This window comes from Zootoca vivipara, chromosome 6 (genome assembly GCF_965207765.1).
Source record: "Zootoca vivipara chromosome 6, rZooViv2.hap1.1, whole genome shotgun sequence".
Lineage (NCBI taxonomy): Eukaryota > Metazoa > Chordata > Lepidosauria > Squamata > Lacertidae > Zootoca > Zootoca vivipara.
Window position 1 is genome coordinate 41,327,218 of NC_142589.1, and position 22,264 is coordinate 41,349,481.

General features: G+C 46.0%; 2 protein-coding genes across 3 annotated transcripts in view; both read right to left on the reverse strand.

Moving 5' to 3' along the window:
• Nucleotides 1-8,167, reverse strand: part of BEAN1 (brain expressed associated with NEDD4 1) — a 48,898-nt gene extending 40,731 nt beyond the window's left edge. Inside the window, exon 1 of the mRNA XM_035121020.3 lies at nucleotides 7,817-8,167. The gene's annotated coding sequence lies outside the window, so the exon portion shown is untranslated. The remainder of the gene's footprint in view (nucleotides 1-7,816) is intronic.
• An 11,859-nt stretch (nucleotides 8,168-20,026) lies between these two features.
• The window catches only part of CDH5 (cadherin 5), a 31,286-nt gene continuing 29,048 nt past the window's right edge, over nucleotides 20,027-22,264 (reverse strand). For both annotated transcript variants that reach the window (XM_035119438.3, XM_088672011.1), the window contains one exon: nucleotides 20,027-22,234. In XM_035119438.3, the coding sequence (XP_034975329.1) occupies nucleotides 21,726-22,234 (509 nt within the window). In that variant the 3' untranslated portion in view covers nucleotides 20,027-21,725. The remainder of the gene's footprint in view (nucleotides 22,235-22,264) is intronic.

A 22,264-nucleotide genomic window follows, 5' to 3' on the forward strand; every position in this document is an offset into this window, starting at 1 on the left:
AGCGCCTGTCTTACAGAGGGATTATTCTGTCTTGCTGGATGAAGGATTTGGTTGGGCAGGACTTACAGTATAGTAAATGCTTTCTCAACCTCTGGCCTCTCTGGTTCCGGTTTCTGGAGCCCCAGATTGCACAGGCGCCAGCTGTACAAGCAGGCATGATCTGGAAAGGGGCGTCGAGCGGGCAGTGCCTTGCGTGCATTTAATCAAGAAGGTGCCAAAACTGGGGCAGAATTCCTTGTAGAAAGATTCTTAGCTGGCTCTTAAAGGCCCTGCTCCCAGATGGGTTAAGAGCATGGGAGCTAAGCAGCAGCTGCTTAATTAAGAAGCTCTACCCTTCACAGTCACGTATGCCACTTCTTTCAAGGCCAAGGGAAGCGCTGCAAATGCTGCAAAGCTCAGAACCAGGAGACAGCGAGGAAAGACAAGACTAGGACTCACCCGCTGTTTAGTAAGTAGAAGACGCCAGGTGCAAATCCCAGCATTCCCAGGGCTACATCCAAGCCATACATTTAAAGCAGAGTCATACCACTTTAACTGTCATGGCTTCCCCCAAAGAATCCTGGGAACTGTTGTTTCTTAAGTTTACTGGGAACTGTAGCTCTCTGAGGGGTAAACACTAAAGCAGATCTGTATTAGGGCTAGTCCATAGTGGATGGTGGCACCCACCTGACCTCCTGACAGCTGAGTCACCGCTGCTTACTGGGAAAGAGGGTGGGGAGGTGACAGGGAGGTCGGCATGGTAGAAACGCACTGCCAGGAGGGCTGAATTGGCTCTGCTGGTGCTTTTGCGCTGTGCCAACCTCACCACTGCCTTGGCCTTTCCTTCCCAGCAAGGAGCAACAATTAAGTTGTTGGGAGGTCAAGTGAGTGCCCCTATCTCACCATGCCACCCAAAACCAGGGCTGTTCCTTCAGAATGTGCTGTTCTGACCTAAGCATTAAGAATTTAAGCCAACTGAAATTAAACACAAAATCTATGTTGCAATATTTCCTTTCTGGGAATTGAGGACTACCAAGTGTTCCAAAATAAGCAACTGAGACACATTCTTGGTCAGGGGGCAACCTAAACGGACTACTTGTTGCTGAACTACAACTCAGCCACAGCAAGGAGAGAAAGGGGGAAACCTTTGTTTGGTTTTAGATGATGTAGTTGCGTTTTGTGTTTGTTTTCTTATAAGAGGTATCCATCCTTACCTGGCATCCCTCCTCATACAGGAAGGAATGCCTCTTAAGATGTCAGAGACAAGAAACCTGCATCCCTCAGGAAGTTGCATGCCTACAACTATCATTCCTCTCTGTTGGCCATGCTGACTGGAGCTGATGAGAGCTGGAGTCTGGAGGGTGTGAAGGGCTACAAGTCCCGCACCTCTCTTTTACATATTTATGATAAAATAAAGACTTAATGTAGTCAGCAAACACAAATTCAATATTAGTTCCTATTATTTTAAAAGAATCATATTTTGTTTCCTTCTCACCAGTCACAAATAAATCAACATGAATCTGTACTATTTAATCACCATTACCATCATCATCTTACATAAGATTCTAGATTGCACCCAGTACTGCAAATCGTGGCAGGAAAACCTGTACCTCCAGGTTCCAATTCATTATGAAGTTACTCCATCTTCCAATAAACATTTTGTGTGTCTGTGTTCTCTAACACCAACATGATTTCTTAATTCGATCATATCCACAATAACAGAATTCTATATTAACAAGATGTCTCTTCCCCATCTTGATTATTTGTCTCCTTTCCGCTGTAAGAATACCGTGTTCTAACATCTGTTGGGATTATTGGTCTGACATAACAAAGTAATACAGTTAACAGGTTCAACGATAGGCTTTGTGCCATTTCCTTTATGTGATTAAGAACTAGCTTCCAAATGTTATGACCCTAGGACATGTCCAGTAAATAGGACCTATATCTGCTTGCACTGAATTACACTGCCAGCGGTTATTATTAACCCCAGGGAAAGTTCAGTTGGATCTCAATAGATTAAGACACCACCAGAATAACAATTTATAAGAGCGTTCTTTAAGATTCACACTTTGGCATTCACACTTAAAGAGGCCTTTAATGGTGGTACCAAGGTGTAAACCCATCTCTAACTAACTGCAGTAACTCTTTCTGCTGTAACCCTTTCCCCCTGGCTATCATGTGTGTGTGTATAGGATTGTACTGTAATCCTATTCACACTTACCTTGGAGTCAGTTCCATTGAATTCATTGGACTTATTTATCAGATGACAGTAAACATCCAGCTTCAGCAGTGCTATAGCTGTTACAAGGTCATTCCCTGGTTCTCTAGTGAATCAAGACCTTTGCAGTAATCCTCATCCTCATCACTGTTGTTGTTGTTGTTGTTATTTTATTGCCTTCCGGACATATGTTTCAAGGCAATGCACAAAATTCAGTATAAAACTGCTAAAAGCAATAAAACAAATAGCAGTACTGTAGAGAAATTTCAAACCGACCCAAAGCAGACACCCCATAACAGAGACTTATTCATCCAGCTGGGTAAAGCCTGTCGGAAAAGAAATGCCTCCATTTTTGTCTGGTGTCTGTTGTGTTCTACAGAACAAGAGCAACCACCCTAAAAGCCCCCTCTCTCTTCTATTGATTGCCACCCTTTTCTCAACTTCAGAAACACCTATCTTAGAGGAATATAGGCTTTGCAGATTCATCACTCAGAGTGTGGCAAGGTAAACTCAGTTAATCTCATTGGGCTCCTTTGTGTTTAACAGCAATGTTCACACCTACAGGAAGATTTTTCAACCCAGAAAACGAAGATAGGAAGCTGCTGTATTGACTACTGGTCCATCTAGGTCCTTCTGCATGCAAAGCAGGTGTGCTCTGCCACTGGGCCCTTGAAATGATCTGCTTCCTTCCCTTTTTGTTTCCACTTCCAGATCAGGAAAGCCGGTTTCACAAGCTCTTCCCAGCCCGAATGACCACCAAACCAACCAATCTTGTTTCTATTTGGCCAGGGAGTTCAAGGCTCCCCCTGCTCCACAATTTCACTCTCACAACAGCCCTGTGCAGATGATTAGGCTGAGAGGCTACAATGTCACCCACTGAACCTCATGGCTGAGTGAGAATTGAACCAGGGCCTCTCCAGTCCCAGCCCAAGTCTCTAACAGCTACAAATGAAAGAAACTGCTGTCAATGAACCTGAACAGTCGAAAACCCAGTAAACCCTATGGCAGTAATGTGACCATCTTTGGTCCTCCAGATGTGTTTGGACTCCAGCAAAGGTCCATGGTCAGGGATGATGGTTGGTAGGTGTAGCCCATATGGAGGACCACAGGTTCCCCTTGCCATGGTCTAGGGTGCCCAAGGCACAAGTGTTGTTCACCTGACTTGATCCACTGTAATCTGCTGTGATAGGCAGGCATTTCCAATCAGACATAACAAGCAACTCCTGGCAGGGGAGAAAGATGACAACACTTCGCTTGCCATACTGTCCTAAGGACAACTGTGCCTGCATAGCAAACTTCAAACTACCAAGATACAGACACCACACATATACATTAAAAGGTCTTCAAGTACCAGGTTATACAGACGGCACACCTATATGTCCACTGAACATATAAGGGGAGTGGATCAGGATCTTGCCTGTTGGTCACACACCCAGCACTGAAGTTGCTGCTAGCCATGTCCATCAAGTGACTACAACGTTAGTGAGGAAGGGACTTAGTGGCATACAACCAGTCAGGGGTCCTAACTGGCACATAAATCATAAACACAGAGTTGCAATTTCTTATTAAGGCAGAGCAGGCAACTGCCAGGAGGGGATATGGCCAGTAAATTGGGACAACCCTGCTCCCTGAGAGGGGCTGGACAGACAACTCTTCTCTTTTATTTAATGAGGCTTACATTACTGAAGCTGGCTAAAAGTTGGGGCAATATTATAAACAGTTCTGTGAATGCAGGAAGGCTTTTGCTCTCCCCTCTCCTGATCGATTTCTTTGTGGGAATTTTCAAGGGAATGTTCTCAGAGTACAGCAACTGCTGACTATTAAAGCAGCTACTGTACTGATACCCCACACGGACACATGCACACATACACTCTCTGGAGCAAACAAATTCATAAACACCGGCAGATTACTTTTGCAAATTGGAATAATGGCTGCCTCTTCCCAAATGGATAATGCTTCCCAAGAAAAAAGAACGGTGGAGGTAAAGAACTTGGTGTGTGTGCGTGTGTGGGGGGGGAGAGAAGAGTCTTAATAACAGTTTGTTTTGGTTTGCACAGCAGATGTCATTTAGTGGTACATGACGTTGTCAAAGCACACCCACACAGTTTACTAGCCAGATTTTAGGAATCCATTAAACATTCGCTCCAGTGAGTGGAAATAAAATCCAGTCATTCACTTACATTTTGGAAAGTCTCTTGTTTTAGGGAGCAATGTGCACAGCTTTCTGTTCTCTTACAGGGCAATCCTATACATGTCTACTCTTGCATAAGACATGAGACTTCAGTGGGGCTTACTCCCATCTAAGTGGGCAAAGGATTTACTGTCTTAAGGCCTCACAGGGGCAGAGAGAAATGTGAGCATGCTAAGGGTGCAACTCTAGCCCCAGTTACCAAGGAAGATCCATGCCCACAGGATTCAATTAAGTATTTCTTCTGAGCAGACATGGTTAGGATGGCACTGTAATTCTCTTTGCTGCTCCACTTTGCCACTGCTCCCCACTGAAAGGAGAGGGGAGGTTTCAGACAAATCCTGGAGGACCCTGGACCCACCCACCCACCACTGATTTGCAGCAGCTGGCCTGACACTGGACTTCTGGGTGGAAAGGGGAGGTTAAGGTGGGGGAATGCTGTTGGGTTGATGTGAATGGTTTTTGGGGTTGTGTTTATCTACTGGTTTGTGTTTATCTGCTGTTTAGTGGGTGCGAGTTTATTGTCTGAAAACTGCTAATGTCTTTTTGTTACTGTTTAGGGCACTGGTGTGTTGCTTTTGTTTTCCTATATGGTGTATGAAATGTTAACGTATTATATGGCCTCTCCTGATTTGGATGTTATAGAGAAATAGATTATCACTATACTGGTGACATCTCGCACCAAATTTCATAACAACCACTCCCAACAGTTTCATGTAGATGTTAAATACTAATGGGGACAGGATGACACCCTGCGGCACCCCACAACGCAGCTGCCAGGAGGCCAAGAAGTGATCACCCAGTGATAACTCTGAAACTGAGTCTGGTGAAACAGTGCTTCAGTACTCATCTCACATGGCCAATTCAGGAAGGTATCATGGTTAAAGACACCAAAAGCAACTGAGGTGGCCATCAGGGCGGCCAAAGATGATTCAGTCCTATAACCAGGCCTGAACTCCAACTGAAATGTGTCAAGAATCAGTTTCATCCAAAAGTACTCGCAACAGTCACACCATCACCTTCCTCCATCCCAAGCATATGATGTAAACAACAGGAGCCTATTGACAAAAATGTACTTCAGTCAATCAGTGACCCTAGAAGGTATCTCACACATTATGAAGTTCTACTAAAAGACCCACCCAGACATACACTTGTACCCTGTCTCGCACTCAGAGAACACCAACCCTTCTCACCCTGCACAGGAAATGCACCTGACTTATGCCCTCACTACATTCGGTCTCTTCCTGGTTGAAATCAAAATAGAAGAGGAGTAGTGCCCTTGTCCTGGGGACAAAGGGGCTCCCCAACAGAGGGATAAATAGATAAGTACGTAGAGTGGTACCTTGACTTACGAAGGCGATCCGTTCCGTGGCGCTTTTCATAAGTTGAAACCTTCAGATGTTGAAGCGCCCATTTTGCGCATGCGCGAAGCGCGATTTTGCGCTTTGCACATGCGCAGACCACGCACATGACGAAAATACTTCCAGGTTTGCCGACTTCAGAAGTCGAAACCTTCGGAAGTCGAGGCATTCGGAAGTCGAAGTACCACTGTATATAAAAGAACGATATCATCAATACTTTGGGGCAGAAGCTCAGGGTCCAGCAGGCGAACCTCCAAAATGCAACAGGCTTGGCTTCTGACATTTTAAATTAATACATAGTGCACTCTGAAGTCCAGAGCCTAAAATTAACCTAACTGTATCATTGTATGCAGAGTATCTGTCCCAACTTGGCATCTTCCAGACGTTTTGGACTACAACTCCCATCTGCCATGACCATTGGACATGCCAGCTACAGCTGATGGCAATTGTAGTCCACACCTTCTTGAGGGCATTGAGTTGAGGAAGGCTGATTCATTGACTTGTCCTGCTTTCTTTTAAGATGAGTTAAGTATCGGTCATTGCATATAGTGATTTTAAGATTTTATTACAGCATCTGCCTTGCATGCAGAAAGTCCCAAGTTCAATCCCTGGTGTCTCCAGGCAGACCTGGGAGACACTTGTCTGAAATCCTGGAGTATAGACAATACTGAGCTGGATGGGCCAACAGTCTGACACAATATAAGCCAGCTTCCCATGTTCCAGTGTGCCTCCAGTGTGGGAGAGCCTACCACGCCTCTAGGTAACCAGTTCAATGGTCAAACTGCTCTACCCATCAATTCCTCCCCCACCCTTATGTTCAATGGAAGTCCACCATATTGTAATTTAAGCCCAATAGACCCAGTCCCACCCTCTGGGGCTGCAGAGAACAAATGAATCAGATGTATACCAGGGTTTTGAAATCCAATTGTCTAAGTTTGCCAAAACCAAAACAAACCCCCACTCTCCTTCTGCTACCATTTCTGCAGTTATGAAACACCCAGCAACGATTAGCATGTAAATATTATTTTATTGTCTTTCTTTCCTCCTCCCATCAAATAATGTCAAAGTAGGAAACAGAAGTCCATCTGCTTTCTCCCTGCAAGTAGCCCCATCCCTTGTGCCAGGAATGGAGCAGGAAATGAGAGAGAGAGAGAGAGAGAGAGAGAGATGCTTTTGTAGCTGTACTTATGCATGCAATGTGTTACAGATGCTTTAAAAGTTTCAATAGAAAACCCCACTGCCGCTGACACAATTGTGCCAAAATGATGTGTTTCACTGCAGGGCTCTTTGATGCCACATGCTCATCAGCACAGGTGCTCTCCTCCTCCTCCCTTCCCCTCCCTTCAACTACTCCAAACCAATAAAGAAGGGAGGGAAACACAGACCAATTTATAGATGTGACTAACAGGTGTGCATGCAAGACATTTTCCCCACCCCACCCCATGCAGAGATGCAGGCTTCCCCTTTCACCCACTTGAGCTGCATAATCGGGGAGTGGTTAAAAAAGAGGTTTAATCCATACTCTAAAAATTTCGACACACAGTACTGCATTCCAGAGCGCTGTTTCTACCCTGCCTGGGTTGCCTGGCTGAGTGCAAAAATATGGAAAGGGTTATATTATTTCCTATAAAATCATCTGGATTCCCTCCCCAAATCATCTGGATTCACCCCCCAAAAGGTGAATTCCCATGAAACAGACATGCACCCGTTTAAATTTAGCCCTCTCCAACCTTGTGCCCCCCCACCCAATGTTTTGGACCACAACTCCCATCATCCCTGAGTACTGGCCATGCTGGCTGGTGCTGATGGGAGTTGGAGTCTGACAACATCTGGAGGGCACCAGCTTGAGGAGGGCTGACCTGGTGCGTGGGCATTACAAGGGATGCGCGCCCGGGAAGAACGATGCGCGTGGGTTTCGTCTTAAGGATGGATGGACAAAGGAAGCCTTTGGAAATGTAGGGTGCAAGTGCACAGCCGCGTGGGCTGGCGGGGAGAAGCCCCGGCAGCAGACCTCCCCGCCCGCTCGCCCTCCCTCCCGCAGGATCCGTCGCCCCGTCCCCTGCCTCTTACCGGAGCCCATCCAGGCGACCGATCTCTCCATGCGCTTCGACGGCTGCAGCCCGGCGACGACGGGAGAGGCAGACTTCCGCTTTCGCCGCCGCCGCCAGCCCGGCCAGAGCAGCGGCGAGGAGGCGGAGGCGGGACGCGGCGCTCCGTGACCACCGCCCGCCGGCGGCAGTAGCGCCTTCCCAGCGGCTGCGGCGCGGCGCCGGGCCACCGGCTGCAGAGAGAGCCCCGCGTGGCCGTGCGCTTGGCGCCTGCAGACAGCCGCCACCGCGGCATCTGGGCTTCCTCCGAGGGCCCAGCCCGCCACCCGCTCGCTCGTCCGCCCGCCCGGCCCGACTGTAGCAGCAGCGCCTCGACGTGGCGGAGAAGAGGCGGGCAGCGGAGCGCGCCGAAGGGACTGGCGCCGGGACGCCCCCCCCCCCACCTCCCCGCCAGGCAGCGGCGCTTCCTCGGCTTTCCTTCTCAGCTGGGGTGGAAGTTCTGCTCAGCCAAGCGCTCCGAAGGAAGAGGAAGAAAGCCTTCCGCGAATCAGGGCCATTAGCCACAGAGAAAGGAGGATGTGAGCATCTCGAGTGCAGAAAGAAAAGGGATTTCCTCCCGGCCAACCCACCCATGCATTCTGTAGCATTGATTGATTGATTGATTGATTGATTGCCTTTCTGTGCCACCTTTTCCACCAAGGAGCTCAAGGTGGTCCCTGTCCTCCTTCAATCCCCACAACAACCCTGAGTGGCGGTGGCTGACCCAAGGTCACCCACTGAGCATCATGCCTGAGCCTGAGTGGGGATTGAACCCTGGTCACAGAAGTCCTAGTCCAACATTCTCACCACTGCATCTCACTCGCTCTTGCGTTCGTAGCAGTGTTTGATGCAAGAATAGTATATTAATGACAGATTTATTCTGGATTGTCCACACACCACCCCACTTTATCAGCTGTTCAGCAAAGCTTTCCCAATGTTATTACACAGACTATGCCTTTGAGGCACAATCTTTCCTTCAAGGAATTCTGGCCACTGCAGTTTGTTAACAGTTGTTGGTGGGAGCTATAACTCTCCAGAATTATTTGATGGAAAGAATATGCTTTGAATGTGCTTTAAAGGTCTAGTGTGCACCTAGCCACATTATTGCCACCTGGAGGCATGCTGTTGTGCAGCAAAAGCTGTGAGTTAGCTGTGATTCCCTTATTGCAGGAGGTTGGACTAGATGACCATCGGATACCTTCCAGCTCTACATTTCTATGATTCTAAAAGTAGGACCAAAAAACAAAAACAAAAACAAACAAACAACCCTTGGAATATTTATGGTATAAAAAGTGGGATTGTGTATAACTGCCCTGAGACCATGTGAGCACAAGCCATCCTGAATGCACAATGAAAATGACGTCTTTACATTATTTTCTCTTTACCTAGCGTTCTCTAGGTCAGTTCTAAGAAATCATTGGATGAAAATAGCCCTGCGATCAAAAGCAATTTCAGCTATCAAAAGTGACAGTTTGGAAGCAATGCATTAATTAGGAAATGATTAGTTCCCAGCATGATGCTAAGAATCTAAGTCTGGAAATATATGCTATGCTCTTAGCAGTAGGACTTAATCGAATTTATTCTGTGGTGATTTAGTTGGTTCCCCAGCTATGACTCAGAACTTTTCGGGTGATGCTGGTTCCATCCACTTTAATATGACTATTCCAGAAAAAGAAATCAGTTTGGCATTGCAATAGTCTGGCTCTGGTTCAGCAACACAACTGCACCATCTCAGGTGTATGAATGTTTCTTGCCCTCTTTTTCTTCTAGGAGTGGCATTAAAATAATAAAAAAACACAGATCAAACTAGCAGACGAAAAAGTGTCACGTAAAGGGACAATTGCGATTTATTTATTCATTTCCAAACTTCACTGAAAATTTTAAAAAACAATTTCCAAACATTAATTGTTGTCATCTAAGACTCTGGGGGGGGGGGGGCAGCACTTTCTGTGCTGTGCTCGCTGTGACTTGAAGGAGTGTGGGCTGAAGTTAGTCCAGGTCCAGGTTTCTCTCGACGGAGGCGGCTTCGCTGCTGCTGCCTCGTCTTAGTCACCGCTGCCGGTAAAGGAGCGGGCGAGGCAGAAGCACAAGCAGGGGTGGCTCCGTGTGCCGCCTCGGCCCCTCTGGGGGGCGTGGACATTGACCACGCCCCCTGGGGGATCCCAGCCACGTCATTGCCACCCAGTCTATCTCATGGCTGGGTGTGGGGTGTGTGGCTGGCGTGCTCCCCCTCTTAGTTTTGATTTTGGGTACGCCCATTGATTGTTAAATCATTCTGGGAATTGTAGCTCTGTGAGGTGAACAGGGGTTCATGAGTTTCAGGCGCAATGGTCTCCCTACCTGATGCCCCTGCAGCCTCTGATTGTTCAGGTTGATGCTAGAGTCAAGGGTCATGACACTATCCTGCTCATCTGGATTTTGGCTTGAAAGACCACGGAAAAGCATAAGTTTTGACACTGCACATCACTGCTGATCCCAGGCACGTTTGTTAAGGTGTCAGCCTTAGCTTCTCATTTCTTGGCTTTGTGGAGCTTGGGCCTACATGAGGTAGTCTTAACTCTGGTCATAAACCAGCAAGGTTTTTTTTTAAAAAAATAATCATTGAACTGCTTTCCTACTGAGAATATCACCTCCCACTTGCCACTTTGTGGTGGTTAAATGGAAGATGGGACTCTGAATTTCACACTGCTGGAGGCCATCCTTGCCCCTTGTGAAGTGCATGCAACTCATGACACATTTTAAGCAGGGAGCACATTAGCATCCCTGGGACTTGAGAAAGGGAACGTTTCTAGAAGAGGTGGAAGAAAAATAATTCTGAAGGAGAGCATTTCAAAGCTAACCAGTTTATCCTCAGGTACGAAACTTTGAGAACCCCCCAAAAAGAAATGGCCTGTCAAGTTACTCAACTTTGCAGCCCTTTGTATTCTCTTAGATTCTCCTGGATTGTTCTCTGTTATGAACTGAAATAGAGAATTCAGTTTCACAGCTTTGGCTCTGAAGTGTCCATAGCTCCCTTATGAGAATGTGACAGACATTTCTCCTCTGACAGTATGTGTTTTAAATAAGCTTGACCTGTAAAAAAGAGGTGGTAAGATGATCAGCCAGGAGTTCTTTATATTTTGGAGGAAAAGGGAAGGGCAGAAAGGCCAGGGTCCTAGGTACACGAGAGAATAGCATCCTTAAAGGGCTGCCAGTAGATTGAGACGGTGGACAATCCATTTGCAGAGGGATGTGAGAGAGGTTTAGAAGACCAAAAGGAAAGGATGCACACAAAGAGGCTCATTCAGGGTCATGGCATACAAAATCCTGCTAGAAGAAAGAGTCAAGGTTTAGTGATGGATAAAGGAAAGGGGGGAAACCATTGTTTCTGAGAACTCTTTATGCTTCCTAAAGAAAGAGAGAGTAGAGAGCAAAACATATGTCAAGAGCTACTGGATATAAGACACTTAAAATGCATCCTTTGCACTTTCTGAAAGGGCTGCTGGTAAACAAGGCCATGCTTGAAAGGCTGAATGCATTAAGACTGACCTTCATGGAGGACAAAAAATATATCTATGGGGGGGGGCAAAAAATATCCAAGGGTGGCTCAAAACTGATATGATATTTTACAAATGAAGTGGTGAAAAGGAGGAAGAGAAGGAAATTGGGTGCTGGAAGTATACAAGTGACCCCCCCCCATTTTATCTTGCCTCACCTCCATGCTATGAGTTTAGGGTGGGGGTAGGCTGCTATGCAGAGTCCCTTCTAATTCCTGGATCCAGCATGGATTCATTTCCTGGAATAACCAGGCTAGCTTCCTGGTGAGGTAATGGCCTAAGTATGAGGCGTTAAGACAGGGGTCCCCAGACTTACCGCGCGGCGGGCCGGTGCCCGCCGCGCCGACCGCGCAGTGGGCCGGAGGGCAGGGGAGTGCGCGCGCAGCGGGCCGGAGGGCGGGGGAGTGTGCGCCCGTGCGCATGCGCACACGCACACGCGCGGGAAAAAATCGCCGAAAATCGCTTGTGCGCATGCGTATGGGCCTCCCCCGACCCGGAAGTGCACCAGAAATGACCTCTTCCGGGTCGGGAGAGGCCCATACGCATGCGCACAAAGGATTTTCGGCGATTTTTTGCCGGTTTTTTAGATCGTCGCTGCGCCGCACGCCGTGAGAGCGGGCGGCGGCAGCGGGCGGCGGGGGTCGTCGCGGGCCGGATTGGAAGGCCGATTGGGCCGCATCCGGCCCGGGGGCCGTAGTTTGGGGACCCCTGCGTTAAGATAACAAAGGAAGTGAACCTACAGTTCTACAGTTCTATGACCCTGTGCCTGAGTGCTCTGCTGAAATTTCCTAAGTGCTGCTAAAAAGAAGGAAGTGTTCTCCAAAGGTGAAGCTGTAAAGACAGCCTTTGTGTGGTATGTCCCCTCATTTCGACTGGCAACAGCACTGCTGATAAATTGCGTGGCAGGTCACTCAGGAAGTCTTAGCAGGCCAATTCTGAAGGAACGCAACACAGAATTTGAGTTCATAGATTTTGCCCCCTAATCCACAAAAAAATAATTCTATGGGGTGTGATATAAGACAAAACGCTATGCTGGAATCAGTTTTGGCATTCTGAAGACCACAAGGACAGCCCTGCTGAATCAGGCCAGTGGTCCATCTCGTCCACCATCTTGTTCTCATAGTAGCTGGTCAGATGCCTCAGCTGGAAACCCACAAACAGGACCTGAGCACAACAGCACTCTCCCCTCCTGCTGTTTCCAGCAAATCATATACTTGGGCTTGCCATCTGTTTTTAAAAATACAGCAACATTTGGAATAAGTGGTCTTTCCACAGATGTGTACTCTGAAGGGTATCAGCAAGCAGAAAATGCACCCAATGGCACTTTGGAGAAAAAAAATGTGAAATTATATGTCTGCTGGTTTTTCACACAAGATGTATGGAGCTGCCAGTGGCAACGGGCACATGTGTCAGAGGGAAAGTGTTGTATGAAGACCTGCTGATAAGAACTGCCATATAAAGAGAATGGGAGGCACGGCATTTTTGCAGTCTGGGAAAGAAAGAAAAGGCATTTGCAGAGGGGCATGGAGGCTTTACCAGCACATAGCCCAGTGCTTTCCTTCTAGGAAAAAAGGTGTGGGTACTCACCATGAAGTTGTTACAGTAAGTGCCACACTTTAAACAAGTGCTTTTCTTCTAGAAAAAAAAAATGTGACGGTACTGCATACCCTTGAGTATCTGCATAAAAAAAGCAGAGATGTAGAATTTTATTTTGGTGTTTTCCCATAGAGGGTCAAGATTCCTTTATAGAGACCAAGAGAGCTCTTGAAAATTCAACAGCACCATCTGCAAACAAAGGTTTATCATGAAGCTTGCAGACCTTTTAACATCACAGTAATCCAAGTTTATGCACCAACTACCGGTGCTGAAGAAAGTGAAATTGACCAATTCTATGAAGACCTACAACACCTTCTAGAAATGACACCAAAGAAGGATGTTCTTCTCATTACAGGGGATTGGAATGCTAAAGTAGGGAATCAAGAGATAAAAGGAACAACTGGCAAGTTTGGCCTTGGAGTTCAAAATGAAGCAGGGCAAAGGCTAATAGAGTTCTGTCAAGAGAACAAGCTGGTCATCACAAACACTCTCTTCCAACAACACAAGAGACGACTCTACACATGGATATCACCAAATGGGCAGCATCAAAATCAGATTGATTATATTCTCTGCAGCCAAAGATGGAGAAGCTCTATACAGTCAGCAAAAACAAGACCTGGAGCTGACTGTAACTCAGATCATCAGCTTCTTATAGCAAAATTCCAGCTTAAACTGAAGAAAGTAGGAAAAACCACTGGGCCAGTAAGATACAATCTAAATCAAATCCCTTATGAATACATAGTGGAAGTGAGGAACAGGTTTAAGGATTTAGATTTGGTGGACAGAGTGCCTGAAGAACTATGGATGGAGGCTCGTAACATTATACAGGAGGCAGCAACGAAAACCATCCCAAGGAAAAGGAAATGCAAGAAAGCAAAATGGCTGTCCAACGAGGCCTTACAAATAGCGGAGGAGAGGAGGCAAGCAAAATGCAAGGGAGATAGGGAAAGATACAGGAAACTGAATGCAGATTTCCAAAAAACAGCAAGGAGAGACAAGAGGGTCTTCTTAAATGAGCAATGCAAAGAAATAGAGGAAAACAATAGAATGGGGAAAACCAGAGATCTGTTCAAGAAAATTGGAGATATGAAAGGAACATTTCGTACAAAGATTACCATAATCAAGGACAAAAGTGGTAAGGACCTAACAGAAGCAGAAGACATCAAGAAGAGGTGGCAAGAATACACAGAGGAATTATACCAGAAAGATATGGAGGTCTCGTACACCCCAGGTAGTGTGGTTGCTGACCTTGAGCCAGACATCTTGGAGAGTGAAGTCAAATGGGCCTTAGAAAGCACTGCTAATAACAAGGCCAGTGGAAGTGATGATATTCCAGCTGAACTATTTAAAATTTTAAAAGATGATGCTGTTAAGGTGCTACACCCAATATGCCAGCAAGTTTGGAAAACTCAGCAATGGCCAGAGGATTGGAGAAGATCAGTCTACATCCCAATTCCAAAGAAGGGCAGTGCCAAAGAATGCTCCAACTACCGCACAATTGCCCTCATTTCACACGCTAGCAAGGTTATGCTTAAAATTCTACAAGGCAGGCTTAGGCAGTATGTGGACCGAGAACTCCCAGAAGTGCAAGCTGGATTTCGAAAGGGCAGAGGAACCAGAGACCAAATAGCAAACATGCGCTGGATTATGGAGAAAGCTAGAGAGTTCCAGAAAAACGTCTACTTCTGCTTCATTGACTATGCAAAAGCCTTTGACTGTGTCGACCACAGCAAACTATGGCAAGTTCTTAAAGAAATGGGAGTGCCTGATCACCTCATCTGTCTCCTTAGAAATCTCTACGTGGGACAAGAAGCTACAGTTAGAACTGGATATGGAACAACTGATTGGTTCAAAATTGGGAAAGGAGTACAACAAGGTTGTATATTGTCTCCCTGCTTATTTAACTTATATGCAGAATTCATCATGCGAAAGGCTGGACTAGATGAATCCCAAGCAGGAATTAAGATTGCCGGAAGAAATATCAACAACCTCAGATATGCAGATGACACAACCTTGATGGCAGAAAGTGAGGAGGAATTAAAGAACCTTTTAATGAGGGTGAAAGAGGAGAGCGCAAAATATGGTCTGAAGCTCAACATCAAAAAAACCAAGATCATGGCCACTGGTCCCATCACCTCCTGGCAAATAGAAGGGGAAGAAATGGAGGCAGTGAGAGATTTTACTTTCTTGGGCTCCTTGATCACTGCAGATGGTGACAGCAGTCACGAAATTAAAAGACGCCTGCTTCTTGGGAGAAAAGCAATGACAAACCTAGACAGCATCTTAAAAAGCAGAGACATCACCTTGCCGACAAAGGTCCGTATAGTTAAAGCTATGGTTTTCCCAGTAGTGATGTATGGAAGTGAGAGCTGGACCATAAAGAAGGCTGATCGCCGAAGAATTGATGCTTTTGAATTATGGTGCTGGAGGAGACTCTTGAGAGTCCCATGGACTGCTAGAAGATCAAACCTATCCATTCTTAAGGAAATCAGCCCTGAGTGCTCCCTGGAAGGACAGATCGTGAAGCTGAGGCTCCAATACTTTGGCCACCTCATGAGAAGAGAAGAATCCTTGGAAAAGACCCTGATGTTGGGAAAGATTGAGGGCACTAGGAGAAGGGGACGACAGAGGACAAGATGGTTGGACAGTGTTCTCGAAGCTACGAACATGAGTTTGACCAAACTACGGGAGGCAGTGGAAGACAGGAGTGCCTGGCGTGCTATGGTCCATGGGGTCACGAAGAGTCGGACACGACTAAACGACTAAACAACAACAACATCATGAAGCTTACATATAGCTGTTTGTCAGTGTGAAGGACCTGCTGGATTGCCTGTTGTCTTTATTATGATTTGACAACGCCATCAGAAGTGACTAATCCTTTCTATCTCTTTTGCACCATTCATTCATTCATTCATTCAGTCCTCTTATTGGTATGCCACTTTTCCACACACACACACACACACAAAATCATGCTCAAAGCAGTTTACATCAAAGAAAGCAGGAACACATTTCAAACAAACACTATAAAAATGTCATAGTAACATAGCAAAACAACAGCAAATATAAAAACATACAAAAATCCAATGCCCTGGCAGGGCTTGCTGATGAAACCTGCTATGGGTTACCCTTAACTTTGCTTTTCTGGAGTATCAAGAAGGGGTCAGCAAACCTTTTCAGCAGGGGGCCGGTCCACTGTCCCTCAGACCTTGTGGGATGCATTTTAAATAAAAGCACACATTCTACTGATGTAAAAACACCAGGCAGGCCCCAAAAGTAACCCAAAGATGCATTTTAAATAAAAGAATACATTCTACTCATGTAAAAACACACTGATTCCCGGACCATCTGCGGGCCGGATTTAGAAGGTGATTGGTCCGGATCTGGCCCCCGGGCCTTAGTTTGCCTACCCATGATCAAGACACTTCTTAAATTTTCCCAAATACCCCCATCCTAGCATCTCTCTTGAGTCGTTGTGGGAAATTAAAATGTGGCAAGAGTCAGGTGCTTGGCACTGCTCAGAGTGCTGCCACTGCAGCCAGGTAAGCTTGCCAGGGCCCATTGGCAGAGGTGGGGGGAATTGTCAGACAACCTGGAACTGTCCCAGAATTCATTGCTGTGAACCAGCTAGAGGTTGCTACTAGCTTAGATGTTCCTCCTCCTCCTTGCTGTCGTTGCCTATTCACCTGCACTTGCCCAATGAGCAAATGAGAGGAAAGAAAAAAAGAATAGTAACCACAGCACACCTTGTCCTCTAACTCTAGAAGTTGTTGTGATTAGGCCCGGAATTAGGCAAGGGAATGAGCAGTGCCAATAGTAAAGGTAAAGGGTAAAGGGACCCCTGACAGTTCAGTCGCGGACGACTCTGGGGTTGCGGTGCTCATCTTGCTTTACTGGCAGAGGGAGCTGACGTTTGTCTGCAGACAGCTTCCGGGTCATGTGGCCAGCATGACTAAGCTGCTCCTGGCGAACCAGAGTAGTGCACGGAAATGCTGTTTCAATGCCAATAGTACTGAGTTGCTAATGACTAATCGTGTTAATGACCTAGGATTGCCTCCTATTGGCATATGGGCCATGGTGAGTACATAGCCAATGCCAACCCTGCAAACAGCTCTTCCCAGTATGCCTCAAAGTCCCCAAGAGCAAGTCTACACATTGACTGAGGTGGCAGACTGGATTGCACCATGTCAGACCATTTTTTTGGCAGGGCCATTTTTTAATGTTCTTCCTCATAAAGAAAAAAAAAAACCTTCCTGTTCAAAACTAGGAGATTAGGAAGAAAAGAGTCTAGCCCAGTCTTGTTCCCTGTTCTGCTAGTTTTCTGTTTGCAGGGAGTTCTGTTTTTAAAATGAACAAGAAAGCAAAAACTTAGAGGAGCAAATTTGACTTCTGCCCTATTTTCTGAAGTGATACCTTCCATTCTATCACCTCAAGTCTACCGCTGCATTTCCACTCCTTCCTGCTGCGTGCATAGACCACGGTTCAGAAGCAGTGCAGGGCTATGCATGAAAGCATCCAATCCTGATGGCAGTGTATTTAGTCTATGCAAAAAAACAATGGTAGGGAACAGAACTGCAGAAGTGCATTGTCTTAATTATGGCATTGCTGGAGCTGAGTGCCACCTGCTGCTCATTTGTGTACATGCCGCAACGAAATATAGATATATGCTGATTTCACTGAGGACTCAGTTACATGGTTTTTTGAGGGCCAAACTTACCTATGTTACAAGATCCATGGTTTCCCAGTGTATTTGTTTACACAAAAGAAACCTGGAGAGGCGATGGGCAGGCACTGAAGTGGAGCAGCAACGGTGTTGGCTGGTAGACAGTGAGCCTGAAGGGGCAGGAAGGAAGCAGCAGGGTCCTTGCTAGGAGTGGTGAGACACCCCTCCCTGATGTTTCTGGGTTGCAAGCTTTCTTTTTTGTCCTTGTGCAAGTTATTGGAGAGAGCAATCCATCTGTTAACTTGCCTAGGGGAGAGAATCTCATGACCCCCAGCAAGGATACCACAAGGGTAAGGTGGATGTGCTTCTTCCCCGCCAACAGCCATTTTTGGATCCACAGTATACGCAAGTTAATAGAGCTAGCATGATCATCCCTGCAGCCCCCCCCCACTCTTGTGCGCTTAATTAATTCCACTATCAAAGACCTGAAGAGAGCCAATGGCCCATCACGTTAAGGATTGTGGGTTTGTGTTTCCTTAATGGGACTGTGCGTTCACTTTGATACTGACCACCTGAAGAGAACAATCCCCGCTAGCCATGCTGCATTACAATGGCTATGGCCTACCTGCACTGAAAGAGGCAATATGTCTCCAAATACCAGTGGCTAGGATTCACAAGTGGGGAGAGTGCTGTTGTACTCAGGGCCTGCTTGTGGGCTTCTCATAGGCATCTGGTTGGCTACTGGGAGAACGGGACGAGGTTTCTGGCCCGTTCTGTTCTTCTGCTGAACTGTTAAGATCTTCTGGGCAAAGAAATGGCCAGTTAGCTATTATTTATTTCATTTATATACCACCTTTCCATCGTTGCACCCTGGGCGGTTTACAATTTTAAAATACTTAGAGAAATGATATAACATGTAGAAATGGAAAGGAGGGGACAGTCTCACTGGACTGCCTCCCTCACACTCTTCAGCTGGGTCAGGTGTGTGAAAGGGAGTATGGAATAGGTAAATGACCCCAACTGCTTTTAGCAGGAATGCTGGTTTGAAAGATGAACGAGGCTTCCTATACTGAGCCTTCCATGAAGGGCATGCAAGACGATCCTGTTTTGGGGCTTGTAATCTTCATTTCTCAGGGCAGGATGAGTGAAGAAGAAGCTCAAACCCTGTTTACATAATTGCAAATGTATGGTTATTGGGAATAAGACCATGCCATCAGGTCTCACTTATGACCTCTGTGTATTCATTGGTAGGTTAGAACAGAGCCTATGCAGGAAGAAATGTGCATTAGCAGGTTCCATCAATGCAAATACACTAGTACCCTTACAAAACACAGGGCCTTGAATCTCCACGAGAGACCCAGAAGGTATACAGCTGTACCTGCACAGGCTCCAACCCAACCTTCTGATGAGTATTTGGAGGTTGTGATGGGTTTGCACCACTGCACACCACCCTGTATCCTTTTAGGTCACATGAACATTGCTCCAAGCACCTTGCTTATGTGATGCCTTCACCAAGTGCAACCACAAGCTCCTTTTCAGGTGTCCCACAGTTCTTTGAAAGAAATTTTCATTGACACCTTGAAAGGCATAAATAGGCCAACACAAGTGATTATTTTGAAAGGTGCCCAGGGGTGAAGCATAATTCAGCAGCTGTTCCCTGCTACTTTGTTTGACAAATATGCTGGATGTTAGCAATTATTTTGCAAAGCATCTTTTAAGTCGTCAAGAACAATGTTTGCTAACTAGGCCATGTTTCACTCCCTAGGCTATGGAGTGTTTATTTTATTTTGAAGAAAATCCCCCTGAGTTCATTGAGCTTACCCCGAGATGGGCACTTTTTTGTGGCATACAGTAAGTCAAATCCAACTTTTTTGTGGCATACAGTAAGTCAAATCCAACATATGAGAGAGTGCTGCTCTAAGAACACAGGAACAATATCACCTTATATTGAACCTGTCACAGTACATATAGTGGAAGCTGGTTGGCTGGGTTTCTCTTCAGGGTTTCAGTCAGGAATATTTCCCAGTCCTGCTTGGAGAAGCCAGGGATTGAATGCGGGAATTTATGCATGCAAAGGATGTGCTGTGCCACTGAGCTACACCCCATTCCTCAGTACATTTATAGCCCTTTATGCCTTGGGGGATGACATACAAACATAAGGGAAGAAGTGGTTCCTCAGCAATCTGATAAGCAGATTTTATCATCTGTTTGGTAGATTCCCCTGCGTTTAAATGTACTAAAGCAGGCACCCCCAAACTGCGGCCCTCCAGATGTTTTGGCCTACAACTCCCATGATCCATAGCTAACAGGACCACTGGAGGGCTGAAGTTTGGGGATGCCTGCACTAAAGTCATCACAGGTTTGCCTGAATATCTTACTAATGAGCAGACAAATGCAAGTATACATGAATTTGGCTTTTATGTAGGTAACCCGCCCCACCCACAACAAACATACATACACCTTAAATAGGAAATGTAACTATCCAGTGCAAAAACCATTGATGTACAGTAGAGTAGCTTTTAACACAAAATACAAGGATCATAGGACGCTTTAAAAACTGGATATTGTTTACAATTGCCTTACCATAGCTTTAAATGATTTTATAGTTCACCTCACTGTTTAAACATCACATACATTAATTACACCCAACTATTTTCATTAGTAGGAATATTTTGTTAAACAAATAATAGCCATACATTATTTAGTAGAACCATACTTATATGTATAGTTTGGATTTTGCATGCTAGTGAAAATGAGTATACCCTGCTCACAGAAAAAGTAAAGGTAGTCATGCTGGCCCATTAGGGGAAAAAAGAAAAAAGAAAATCTGTATCAGGGCAACCAAAATATCACACACTAGGTGGCAAGATTTGGAGTTTTTCTAAAAGAAGTCTTCATTAGACAACATGGTAAACAGAATAATGGGGATGGTCGGGGGGGGGGAACTTGGTGGGTGAAGAAGCAGTAGTCTCTGCATCTGGGCACAGTCGTAAGGTAGACTGGGAAAGGAGGTAACAACAATGGAGGCTAGTCCATTGGGCCAATGGGGCCCTGCCCCTTCCAAGTACAGTTTTCAGCTGGCCCCCACCTAACTACTTCCTCACAGGTCCAAAAGGTAGCACAGGCTGTCAGCCTCCTCATCCTTAGTCTCAGAGTTGCCATTGTCTAACTCAGCAGAGAGGAGAACGGGGACAAAACTAGAATTAGTCGCCCCCCCATCACTCACTTTAGTGCCCCCTACTGTTGGCCTCCTTATCTTTTGTTCTATCAGTCTCAAAGGACACCAGCCTCGCACTGGATAACTGGCAACACAGTACCTGGGAAAGGTCTAGGCTAGTTTTGGAAAGGTCAAATCAGTGATGAATCTCCTATTGGTGTTTTGGAAGCGTCAAATGCTTGAAATATCCATGTTTACAGTACCTGGAAGAAGGGGTAGGGTGGGGGGCACCAGCAAGAAGAAAAGTGTTAGGATAATTTCACAGTTAATGAGGCTTGTAACTTGGAAAAGTTCCCTGATGCAGCTGAATTTCTTCAGCTGTGTTTGAAAAAAAAGCATTAAAAATGAATAAAAATTTAGCCTGTATATACATGCATAATGGAAGTTGCAATCAAATGAAACCTACACTAAAGACTAGGAGATTTGCACTCCCTGAAGTCCCAGAAATTGTTCCTTCCAGAATCATGGGTGGGTTTTGAGTTTTAGTTTCTAAGAAACTAAAATAAGCAAGAAAGGATTGTTAATGCTTGCTGGGAAAGAGCCACACTTCAAAAATGTGTGTGTGCCTTGGGATCTAGCCCTGCCCTTGTTCATACATGTGTCAGAGTGCACCAGAAAGGACTCTATGTGGCCCAATCAGGGTCCTCCCACATGTGCAGGATGCATTAGTATGCTCATGGAGCCCCTTCTGAAATGCTCAAAAGTCATAGCTTTTGCTGTCTATCATCCTGGTCATGTAAAACTGCTCAGAAAAAAAGGTACGTTGAGCTGATTTAGGTATTGGGAATGCACAAATTGCTAGTTGGTTCCGTCTTCTGAACCAACATTCTCTTAGCCACATTGTCTGTGGCTAAGGCTGGGGGAACCTGTCAATACAGAACGCTCAATACAGAAGATCTTCACTGGGTTCCAGCCCATAAAGCTCTGCCAGCATTTTAAACCTGGGACCCCAGTCATTCAGAAAATCATAGTCGATATCAGAGTCTGAGGATCCTGACCCCAAAGAGCTTAAGGATTCTGCAATGGACTCGGCCCCTTCATAACCGTATATGTGGAGAGTGTCGTACGGCAGCAAATCCCCGTCATTGTCAGCTTCGTCTTTTTTCACCTCAATCATAATGCCCATTTCTCCGGTGCCCGAGATCCCATTTCCTGGGGGCTTTTGTACATGGGAGTACACGCAAGGCCTGTTCTCCATGGTCATCCTCGGTGACCTCATGCTGGTCTGGCGGACTGAGTTGAGGACTGACACATCGTAGCTGGTGGTGTCCATTTCACCACCACCTTCTTCATCGTAGGCCACCAGCTGCTCATGGATATCCGTCACATTCTTCCTGAGAATGTTCAGGTCTTTCCTGTGTCGCTTCCTCATAACTATTAGCACCATAATCACTGCAAACAAAACGTAAATTAGTTGTAGAA